Source organism: Mauremys reevesii, unplaced genomic scaffold (assembly GCF_016161935.1).
Source record: "Mauremys reevesii isolate NIE-2019 unplaced genomic scaffold, ASM1616193v1 Contig37, whole genome shotgun sequence".
In the NCBI taxonomy this organism is placed as follows: Eukaryota; Metazoa; Chordata; order Testudines; family Geoemydidae; genus Mauremys; species Mauremys reevesii.
Genome location: NW_024100848.1, coordinates 159127 through 171576, shown reverse-complemented (window position 1 = coordinate 171576; position 12450 = coordinate 159127). Strand labels below are relative to the sequence as shown.

Below are 12450 nucleotides of genomic sequence, written 5' to 3'. Positions count from 1 at the left end.
CATTGATTAAAAAACAAAAACACCACCTTTGAGGGTTGGGCCTCAGGGCATGTAACGCAGAGTGGAACAATGCCTAAATATCTTTAAAAATCTGGGTCTTGGACCATGGCTCTCCTTGACTTTTCTGAAGATCCTGGAAATGAAATACAGAGGAAGTAACCCTGGAAAGGAAAAGTCCTTCTCCGGTGGAATGGAAGTATAACAACAGTAGTACCTGAAGACATGAACTGGTAATGATCCATGTGGCTGTTCGCCCAGACTGCAAAGAGAGATATTCTAACAGCATGGCTGAGTAGTAATTTAGGATCATATATGTATCTTTATATTGGGGCTGTCAAGCGATTAAAAAATTAATCACGATTAATCGCGCAATTCACTGTTAATAATAGAATACCATTTATTTAAATATTTTTGGATGTTTTCTACATTTTCAAATTAATGAGTTGAATTACAACACAGAATACAAAGTGTACAGTGCTCACTTTATATTTATTTTTATTACAAATATTTGTACTGTAAAAAACAAAAAAAATATTTTTCAATTCACCTCATACAAGTACTATAGTGCAATCTCTTTATCATGAAAGTTGAACTTACAAATGTAGAATTATGTACAAAAAACTGCATTCAAAAATAAAACAGAGTAAAACTTTAAAGCCTACAAGTCCACTCAGTCCTACTTCAGCCAATCGCTCAGACAAACAAGTTTGGTTACAATTTGCAGGAGATGCTGCTGCCTGCTTCTTGGTTACAATGTCACCTGAAAGTGAAAACAGGCATTCGCATGGCATTGTTGTAGCTGGAGTCATAACGTATTTACGTGCCAGATGCGCTAAAGATTCATATATTCCCTCATGCTTTCACCACCATTCCAGAGGGCATGTGTCCATGCTGATGATGGGTTCTGCTCGATAACAATCCAAAGCAGTGTGGACCGACGCATATTCATTTTCATCATCTGAGTCAGATGCCACCAGCGGAAGGTTGATTTTCTTACTTTGGTGGTTTGGGTTCTGTAGTTTCCACATTGGATTGTTGCTCTTTTAAGACTTCTGAAAGCATGCTCCACCCGTCCCTCTCAGATTTTGGACGGCACTTCAGATTCTTAAACCTTGGGTTGAGTGCTGTAGCTATCTTTAGAAATCTCACATTGGTATCTTCTTTGCATTTTGTCAAATCTGCAGTGAAAATGTTCTTAAAATGAACAACATGTGCTGGGTCATCATCCGAGACTGCTATAACATGAAATATATGGCAAAAAGCAGGTAAAACAGAACAGGAGACATACAGTTCTCCTCCAAGGAGTTCAGTCACAAATGTAATTAACACATTATTTTTTTAATGAGCATCATCAGCATGGAAGCGTGTCCTTTGGAACGATGGCCGAAGCATGAAGGGGCATACGAACGTTTAGCATATCTGGTATGTCAGTGCCGGCTACAACAGTGCCATGCGAATGCCTGTTCTCACTTATTGTAATATCGTAATATTACAATAAGTAAGAACTTATAAGGTTCTTATTTATTGTAATATTAAGGTAATATTGTAAATAAGAAGCGGTCAGCATCATTTCCTGCAAATTGTAACGAAACTTGTTTGTCTGAGCGACTGGCTGAACAAGAAGTAGAACTGAGTGGACTTGTAGGCACTAAAGTTTTATATTGTTTTGTTTTGAGTGCAGTTATGTAACCAAAAAAATCTATATTTGTAAACTGCACTTTCACAACAAAGAGATTGCACTTCAGTTCTTATCTGGGATAAATTGAAACCTACTATTTCTTTTGTTTATCATTTTTACAGTGCAAATATTTGTAATCAAAATAATAATATAAAGTGAGCACTGTACACTTTGTATTCTGTGTTGTAATAGAAATCAACATATCTGAAAATGTAGAAAAACATCAAAAATATTTAATACATTTCAATTGGTATTCTATTTTTAACAGTGTGATTAATTGTGATTATTTTTTGAGTTAATCGCATAAGTTAACCTCGATTAATCGACAGCCACACTTTATATATTTTTAGTTAAAAATAAACTACAAAAAGCCCCACTGCATTAATGCAATGTTTTATTGTCAGCATGAGGCCAAACACCAGCTGACTCCCTCACTTGTTTATTTTCCCTCTTTCTCCAGAACTTCTGGTTTGTTCTTTATTATTTTATTTTTTTAAAGAGTACCATTTTTTTGTGGCAGGTGCTGAGACCACTCTTGGGTTTGTGCAGCACCTAGCACACCATGGCAACAGGCAACAAAGAATAAGGGGTGGGCTTTTTCAATAGCATGCAAGTGGTTTGTTGGCACAAGTCTCATTGACTTGCAGTGGGATTTGCGCTGCTACATCACTTCAGCACCTTTGCAAATTCCACCCAATATTGGACAACCCCAGGAGTGAAAGCCTGGCCCCATTGAACTAAATGAAGGCTGGCTTTCACCTCAAGTATCTATATAATAAAGTCCATACATCTAGTCATTCCCTTTACATTCTCATAGTAGATTTCTACAACTCAGTCAAACTACTATCTTGCAAATATCATCTTGTCTCGTTCCCCTTAAGGTACAATGCACACAGGCAAAAAAGATGATTTTCTGATCCAGAAAGAGTGCCTCCTGAGTTACAGAATGTATCTTGGCGCTCACTTGTCTGTTCACATAGGTCACGGTCATCTTGTAACAAAAACTCAAAAAATGTTCATCTTTGAAGCCCACCTGGTCCAAAGTTCCAGGCAATTGAAGCAGCTGGTTGTTATTATTTTACTGTCTGTTTTCCCAGAACAGAGATTAAACCCACAGAACTCTTCACATTAGAGCTGGTCAGAGAAATTCTGATGAAACCATAGTTAATGGAACTGCTTGCTCCAATGAAGATGGATGTGTTTCAATTTTGCCAGCATTTCATTTTGGAATGAAAACTGGAGAAAAAGTTCTGACAACGTTGAAACATCCCATTTTGACACTTTCTGAATGAAACATTTCAATTTTTCACCTATTTGTTTTTATTTTGTAGGCTATTATATATTAGAATAGACTATGACATTTAAGAAGTTGAAGTCAAAATTGAAACACTTAGCTCAACTCAAAATAATTCCTCCCCAGAATTTTCCTCTGTGGAGAATTTCAAAATGTTTGAGTTTTCGTTCCTATTTGAAATAAAACCAGATATCAAAATCCTTTGCAAAATGGGACTTCCATCCTCTGCACAACTCTGTTCCTCATCCTTTCAAACAGGCATCTGCGAATTGAAAGCTGAGGAAGACAAAATGCCATGTCTTATTGCCACTCTATTTCTGGCAGTTTTTCCAGCTTAAGTAATTCAGCGAAGCTTGCCTTAAGCAACCACCCAAGGGACTTGCAAATATCAGTCGAGGTGGCCTTTGATTAAAGGTTGAACAAAATGGTGTTCTGGATTTCTGGAGGAAATTCTTCAGTGGTTGCTTAAGAGAGGTGTTCCCTAATTGAGGTGGATCCACTTCATTAGCAACCAGATGTTTGCTTTGAATAAAGACAGTGCAATGTGCCACCACCTCCTTGATTTGAACACAGATTGCTCAGACTCACTGATTTATTTTTTTCTCTTTTTTATTGCAGGCATGAATACAGAAACAGGTTAACAGCTGAGCCGTAAAAGCCTCTCTCAAGCCATGTTTCAACTAAAATGTCATTGTACTCCGTCTCTTGATATAGGCTGCTGCTCGGCTGTAACAAGATGATGTCAGCAACGTTGGCTAGAGCTGCCACCCAGCAGCAATAACAGCAGCTGCCAGAGAAGTGTTCCCTCCCCACGTCATATGAGAATTTCTTTACGGCACTTAACTTTACAAAACACAGTTGTGGGGCTGATCTTACATGCAATCAACAGATCAGTCTCAGTATATTTATTGCAAACGCCTTGAACATCAGGACATCAAAAATGAAATAACAATATTCCATTGTATAATTACAAAGAGTAGATGTCTGTAACCAGTGGACCAGAGATATATCCAGGGGAAAAAATGAAAATGAAGGATTTCCGTAAACAGTACAAATAAAACATGATGCTGCCTCCACCAAAGCATTTCACCCAGTTGCCTGCTCTGTTTGAAGTGGCTGAGTTGGCAAACTCTTGGAGGGGAAACACAAACCCCTGAAGTGAAGACTTTAAGGAGGAACTGATTTTTAAACATTGTCTCTCAGGATATAAATATGGTTGTAATATCAAAGGCTATACATACTGTATTTTCTGATACTGATTAAGGACATTAAACAATGTTTCCAAAGAAAACGTGGCCATTTTCCTTGAAACATGCAGTTCATTTTAGGTGGTCAAATGGGTACCCACACAGGAAAAAAAAATCCTGTTTGGGCTTTGTGAGAGATTGCAACATGGGAAAATACTTGTTTATCCATTACATAGCCATTGCCTAGCTTTTGAAACAACTAATCTTACTTTTGCTGCGACCATCAAAACATGAAGCTGTGTGTTGCCACCGAAACAAAGAAAACGCTTAAGGCCTCAAAGTTTTTAAACTGGGCTCTGACAGCAAAGCCATAATATCATTTGGTAAAACTGAGATTTGAGATTAAATCAACCTTTGGCAATAAACTTTTCTCTGTGACCCCCATAGGCTTGGATTAGACCAGGATTTAAAGGTGTGTTGTTCACAAATGTTAGCTAATGTGTACAAATTTACATATTCTAAAAGTGCAGTGCAGAGAAGGTGCAGTACACTTCAACACTTGCTAACATTGTGGAGTTAAAGTCTACAGAGAAGCCTAGGTTTCAGCTGGACCAATTTAGCACATGTTTACTGCCTTGTTTACACTAGAGCTTTAGCTAATACATTCTAACAATACATCTCTCAATCCTAGTCCAGACAAGGCTGCATATTAAAAGTTAGATCGCACATGGGTGAGGAATTGCTGAAGTGTGGTTAAAGGGAGTGTGCAGGAACTAAAAATATGATGGAATTCCACAAATGGAAATTTAGGTTTAATATCAGGAAAACATTCCTAACAGCCTGTAGAATAGTCTCCTGAGGGAGGGCATGGAAGCCCCATTGCTTAAGACATTTAAAATTAGACTAGACAAACATCTGAGAATATACTGTGGGGAACAATCCTGCATCGGAAGGGATTAAGGCCCAGATTATCAAAGCCATTTAGGAGCCTACCACCCATTGAAATCAATGGGCGTTAGACACCTAAATACTTTTGAGGATTTGGGCCTCAGTGACCTGGTAAGACTGTTCCATCTCTAATTTCCAGGAATCTAAAAAATGGAAGGTGCCCTTGTTCTTTTCTCAGCTATTCCAAAGCATGCCCAGTCAGTTCAGATGTACAATGGTGACAGGGCTTCTTAGTGCACAGTTTCAGTTTTCCTGTTCTGAAAGTTTCAGCTTGAGAATTCTATACACTAGGACTACCATGCTGTTCTGTACAAGAACAAACTTGTAGCTTATTTATCTGCCAGAAAAATGAACAGGCTATTCCCAGTCTGGCATTCATTCTCTCTGAATGCTTTGGTCCTTGTGAATACATTGCTTAATGCAGCTAACCAGGAGCAGGTAGTCCCAACCAAAGCAGGTTCCAGGGTTTCCAGTTGCTCATAATAGCACTCTTGAATAAGCACACAGCAATCCACGCAGTAGGAAAAACCAGGGGAGTGTTGAAACACTGAGCTATCTTCTCAGGTCCTTTCTCGTTGATAACCTTTGGGAGTGGCCAGCCACACGTTCTTTGAAGTATCTTCGCATGCAACTGATTGCTGCCTAAGAACAGGCAGGCCAGAAGCAACCAGTAGAAATGACAATGCAGTTTAGGTAACTCCATTCTTGGAGTCATTTTTGCTTCCTGTCTCTGAAAACAGTGGCTGCTATAGGAACCTTTTCTTATTTGTCTTTAGGTTGTTCTCTTTTTTATTAGTGAGCAGGCAAAAATTATTTTGACCTATAGTGCCTTAGGCTGGAGCTCTCCTTCCTCCACAATCCCTCTGGAGGAAGCAAAGAAAAGATTAGTGGTGGAATGAAGGCATAGTCTTTTATACCTGGAGCATTCTTTGCCTCTGTGATTTCTTCAGAGGGAGTTAACATTCCCATTTAAAAAAAAAAAATAACCTCAGATTGATGGAAACGGATGTACAAAAAGTGTGCCACCAAATTTGTTGACATCATTACTATACAGTGCTATACAGTGTACCAGTTCCATTTTGATTATGCAGCAAAGTCTGTCAAGAACTCAGAAATATACAAGCCAGACATCTGTGCACTTGTACAGATCCATGGGCCTATTCTGTATGTTAAGCGCTTTCATTACAGGGTGCATCACAGACTTCTTCCTGACACTTATGCCACTTACTTTAGCTTCATTTTATAGCTATAGAAAAAGGTTCAAAGTTATCTGACTTTAATTGAAGAGCCTTCTGTTCATTTCCTGCCCAATGAATATAAAATAGACAAGTAATTTTCTGTCTCCAAGTTGCAATCAAGACTCCTAAAATGCACTCAAGATTTTTCATATTAAATGACCATAACTAACGCTGACGAAAATTGAATCTTACTATACGCACTTCCTACCTTTAAAGCCAACAGGCTGGTTAAATTTAGATAAATCTATGGTCGTTGGTATCAAATTAAGGGCATCTTTTGATTTTAACCATACTAAAAACAGGAGAATCTACTGTACAGGATAACAGAAAAATATAGATCTTGGGCCATATAAAACACATACAAGGTTTCTGTTCAAAATCGCGTGTTGTAGCTGATGATCAATTGTTTTCAGCTTTTTAAATAATTTACTATTCTGCACTACTAAAAAAGGGAAACTATAGGAAAGTTTTATAGGAAATATGATCTATATTGTTATTATATGACCTTAATACCATAAACCAATTGTTTAAGGCTCTAATCCTGCAAACACTTACATGCTCAACATTAAGTAAGGGAGTAGTCCCATTAATTTCAATGGAACCACTCAGCTGCTTGATGTAACCCTGTATGTATACATGCACGAAAGTGTTTGTAGGATTTTAGTTAAAACTGGTTTATGATTCAATGTTTTTGGTTTAATGATAAGGGTGTCAACAGCAAACAACTTTGAACCACTGAAGTTTTTCTTTACCAGGAATACAATATGATTTATTTTATTGTCAAATCAAGATGACATGATTTTAGGCAGTACGGATATATCTACATATATCTGAGTAAAGATTAAGTTAGGAATTTGATAAGATAGCCATTTATTTTTCAGCAGAGACAAAGAGTCATAGGGTTAAGATATAATCATTTTTCTGCTTTTAAAAATGATTCTTTAACAAACAGCAGTAACTTGGTGCAATTTTCAGTTATACAAAATGACATCTTCTAAGTTACTATCAAAATATTCTGCATAACATTAATCTCTGTGCAGTTATTAACATATATACAGAACAGTGTTTCTCAGTAGAAATCAGTATGTTCCTTGCTGATCATTTTTACCTTAGATTTACCAAAACCAAACCTAAAATTCATTTTATAATAGTAGAAAATCCTAATACTCATGATACATAAAGGAATGAAGGTTTATTTCCCAGCAGCAAATGAATAAAGGAACTCCTCCAAGTTAAAGTCAAGCCAAGACTTAATTTTAACCAACTGTGATGAATCTGAGTGAGCTGGGAACATAACACATTTTCATGATGCATTATGTTGAGTACACAGAAGTGGAGGAATGTAAACAGACAGAAGGCACATGAAAGGCCCCGATCCAGTCTCCATGTGACGAAGTGAGAATTTCATAATTCTGTCATCAACAGTCTTTTCATCATCTTCTCTCTCTCGAGTTCACGCCTCAGAGTCTCAGCACTGTGTAATTAATGCACAAACAGCCAATTATGGGAACAACAAAATGCCACATATTTCAATTAAAAATAATTAACATTTTTAAAGTACCAAGGGAAGGAGAAAGGTTCCGTTTGATTCAGTCAAAATGCTGAAAATAGATGGTTGAGTCAGAAGTGAAAATCGCTTGACATTTTGAGTAGTAAAGAAAAGCAACCAAGGTGGGGAAAAAGCATGAGACATTTTAGGGCTTACTCCTTCTCCCCACAAAGTCACTGATAAAGTTCCCATTGACTTCAATGAAAGCAAGATTAGAAGCTCAGTGTCTTGTTAATTGATGTAAAAACCATGTAAAAAGACTTGTATTGCAGCAATCTGCTCCTCCGGGCCCAGATTGCCTTTCAGTTCCCTGTGAGGAGGTTTCTTTTCACTACATAGCCTACAGCATTATTTAGTGTGCATGCAAGTGAATGGGAAGCGGAGCTGGATTAAGTGCTAGAGATCTTTCCTGGGATCATGGAATGATGTTGCTGTGATGTCATCACACACTGGCTACAGAGCACAAGGAATAGACATCTCCATAAAGCATTCTGGTCCAAGAGGAGGAACTGAGCAGGAAGGAGCAGCTGTGAAGCAGCTAAGCATACCTCCTTACACAGGGAAAGGGAGGAAGAGGAGGCTACCCAACCCCCTGCGCCCCACCATGCCTACAACCACCTGACTGGACCATGCCCCCATCTCAAGTGGACATCTACTGTTGGTGGGGTAAGAACTGCGGGATGGAATTCTACCACTGCTACTCCTGCACAGCCAAACCTGGGGAGAAGGAAGCCTGGATCTGTAGCTGCTCTTCAGGTGGCTGGTATAGTGAAGTGGCTGTAGACTTCTGCCACTTTTGGTCCTTGAGTGGGCTCGGACTTTCCCCACAGTCTCCTGCTGCTCTGCATCTTCAGATGAGCCACGCCCCTCACTGTCTAGTCCCTCAGTCCGCTGCTGATCCTAGTGTTTGAGTGGGCTAATGCCCATGTAGCTCATGGTTACTGCAGCCCCTTAACTAGGGCCAAGGAGGGAGAGAGCTTTGTTACCACCTCCTCTGATGACCCATCAAGTCTCCTGGTTCTCTACATTTCTGGCAGACCATGGTGAGGACTGTGACGGGACATGCCCCCATCCTGCTGACATAGAAGGTTAACGAGCATTCCTGCACTCAAGCAGCATCAGTTAGATGCATCTGCAGAACTTGCTCCAGCTGAAGAAGGGGAGCTTAAAAACGGTTTAAGGGGGAAGTTTATCCAGGAGGAGAGGCTGCCAGGGACTGCTAGTGAGCTTCAGTAGCAAGGGAAGCCCAGCCTGAGGCAGTGACTAGCCTTTCCTTTCCTCTCCCACCCTTGATTGAGGACACTGCAACAGGGCCGGCTTTAGGCCAATTCAACCAATTCCCCCGAATCGGGCCCCGCGCCTAAGAGGGCCCCGCACACAAGCCCTGACAGTGCGCTGTACCAGGGTGGCCCAGCTTCCCCAGGGGGCAATTTAAAGGGCCTGGGGCTCCCAGCAGGGACTGGAGCCTCAGGCCCTTTAAATTGCCACCAGAGCTCCACTGCTAGAGCTCTGGGGGCTATTTAAAAAGTCTGGGGCTCCCCTTGCTTCTACTGCCCCAGCCCTTTAAATAGCCCCTGGAACCCCACTGCTTTGCCAAGGCTCCCGTGGCTATTTAAAGGGACGGGGCTGTAGAAGCAGGGGAGCCCCAGGCCCTTTAAATAGCCCCAACCCCGGGCTGCTGCTGCTGCTGGTGGGAGGGGAGGAGGCACTTACCGCACAGGGTGGGCGGTACCCCTGTACCCGCCCCCTGCCTGCACCCAGCCGCACTCCCTGCCCTGCCTGCAGCCAGCCCCTGCCCGCACCAGCCCCGCACCTCCTGCCCTGTCTCCAGACAACCCCTGCCGCACGCCCCTGCCTGAAGCCAGCCAGTCCCGCACTCCTCTGTGTCCAGCGCTGCCAACCCTTGCCACACCCCCCTGCAGCCCTACCTGAAGCCAGTCAGCCCACCCCACACACCCCTGCAGCCAGCCACCCCCCCTTGCCCTGCTTGCAGCCAGACCCTACCTCCAGTCAGCCCCTGCCCTGCCTCCAGCCAGCCCCATGTCCACTGCTGCCCTGCAGTTCCCAGGGCAGTAACCCTGCTTCAATGAGGGGGGGCAGGGAGCAGCTGGGACCCACACATGGGCACACCCTAGGGTGTCCAGAGAGCAAATGTGAAAAATTGGAACAGGGGTGGGGGGTAACAGGAGCCTATATAAGAAAAAGAACCCCAAATCGGGACTGTCCCTAAAATCTGGACATCTGGACACTAGCACACCCCAGCAGGGAGTGGCGGATCCACACACATGAAACGGAGCTCAGTTCTAGTTCAGGCTCATCTTTTTAAAAAAGAACTTTAGGTCTAGTTAACGTACATCTGTATTTTCCCAGACATGTCCAGCTTTTTGGTTCTTAAATCGCCATCCGGGAGGAATTTTTTAAAATACGGACGTATGGTAACCCTATTGGTACAAAAAATACATACTGTGGCACATCCCTTAAAGCAGAACTTTTTACAGGGCACCGGTTGCTAAGAAATGAAAGGCTTTTTTACATGTTTTTTTTAGTCATCCCTGCCATAAAAAAATGTTGGTGGGCCCCGTGACTTCCTAAAGCCGGCCCTGCACTGCAAGCCTGATACGGAGTGACACCTGAGGAGTGTCACCAGGGACTAGAAGTAATTGGACTCAGAAAGGGCCCTGGAGTGAGCTGAACTCCTGCTGGGAACAGAGAGCTCACCTGGGAGTAGGGGCTTCCGTAGGCGACCCAGGGGCAAGAGAGTCAAAGAGACAATGGCGGAGCCCAGGCTGATGGTTGGCCCACTACAGGGACCTAGTACAGGAATCATAGGGGTATGTGAGGGGACCCTCTCCACAGATCTTTGTGGTATCTGGGTCTGAGGGTGTAGAGTGCTCTTGTGGGGCTGCTGCCATGACACATACCAAATACAGCACATTCTCTGGGTCTGCCAGCTCCCCTATTTGAGAATTATTGGGGGATTGCTGGAAAGGAGAAGAGAAGGAAGAGTGGGGGGAGGAGAACACTATGCAGGGAAAGACGGAGGGAGGGGAATGAAACAGGCAGCGGGGACAGAAGAAAAGAGGGAATCTCTACAGAGTTTACTCTTCAGAATGTGCCAGGTTTATGTATAACTGGTGCAAAACTGCCCCTGGTCATTTTTTTTGGCCTTTGGAATGGACCTGATTTCACCAAATGGCTAGTATTTTCAAAACTTTTGCTCAGGAAAGAATGCTTCAGAATCTCTCTCACCCATTTGTGGGCTACCCAAAAGATATTGCATAGGCTGCTTGCACCTACTGAGCAGCCCTGCCCTAAGTCTGATGCATCTGTCATATTCTTTCATTGTTAACTGCTAGTAGCTTTAGAGACACTAACAGCACATGAGTAGATTTATTTATACATTTTCTAAAAGGGCAAACCTTAACAACAGTCTATGAAGAGGCACAAGTGCACGCTGGGAAATAAAGATGGTTAGCAGTGCAGAAGAAAGACCCAGTAGTTAGGATTTTTCTTTTTTAGATTAAGCATTTTGTGCAATTTTTAATGTGTGGATTTAGTTCATTTTAATGAAAATAAGAGAATGTTAGAACTGGCCCCTAGTACTAAGTGTAGTGCAGACAGGCGGACACTACATGAATCCAGCACAACTATGCCAGTATTCCTCCAAAGTGCAATACCTCAACAAGGCATGGTCTTACTGATCTGCAATCTGCAACTCCTAAACTCTAATCCCAGCTCTGACAGCTGGTTTGGGGGGCAAGTGACAACCTCTGAGGCTCTGGGATAGTCACAGTTTTTGTGGCTCAGTTTCTCTACCTGTGAAGTGGGGAAAATATATATACCTTACTGTGGTGCTTTGAGGATTAATGAGTTTATGTTTATAAAGCAGTTTGAAGATCTAAAGTGCTATATAAGGACACGATTCAGTTCCTACTGAAGTCAATGGGAGTCTTTCAATTGACTTAAATGGGAGCTGGATCACACCCGAGGTATTATGTCTGCTCTACAACTGTTAGGATGTTTCTGAACAAAGAGTGCCCATAACTGTACATTTTTAGGTGGTCTAGCAATATGAATAAATGTCCAATTGAAATTAGATTGAAACCAAGCAGCACATTTACTGGTGACCCATTGTAAATCAAAATTTCAATCTGGAGGTGAAAGTCTGACAGTGTATTATATTCCCATCTTAAAACTTCTGTTTCTCATTTCCATCTGGTACAGTCCTTTGGGTCTGCAAATGAAAGCCTGATCTTTGCTTTTGGGGTGTCAGATGGATCTAATTATAGAGTTACCCCCTTTAAATAGACAGTTTTGTTAATTCAGCACTCATCAGTCCCTAGAGAGGGAAGATTACCATTAGAAACAATTGTAAGATGGAAGAATTGAAAAAGAGTAGGTTTTCTGTGGGAAGCTGGAACATGCTTTTTTGCTATTTCATGCTACAAGAAGAACAATTGCAACCTGACACTACTCTGAAAAATCAGTGGCTGGTATTCATCGGAAAGAGTATCTATTTCTCAGCCCTTCCCAGTTAGAACTGAATTTAGAAAAAC

The 12450-nt window shown here is 41.7% G+C and overlaps 1 protein-coding gene across 1 annotated transcript in view; it reads right to left on the bottom strand.

The window, feature by feature from the left end:
* Positions 1 to 7383: 7383 nt before the first annotated feature.
* The window catches only part of LOC120393920 (band 4.1-like protein 4B), a gene marked incomplete at its 5' end in the record, with an annotated part of 163361 nt that continues 158294 nt past the window's right edge, over positions 7384 to 12450 (bottom strand). The window contains one exon of the mRNA XM_039518377.1: positions 7384 to 7819. Coding sequence (XP_039374311.1) covers positions 7750 to 7819 — 70 coding nt within the window. The remainder of the gene's footprint in view (positions 7820 to 12450) is intronic.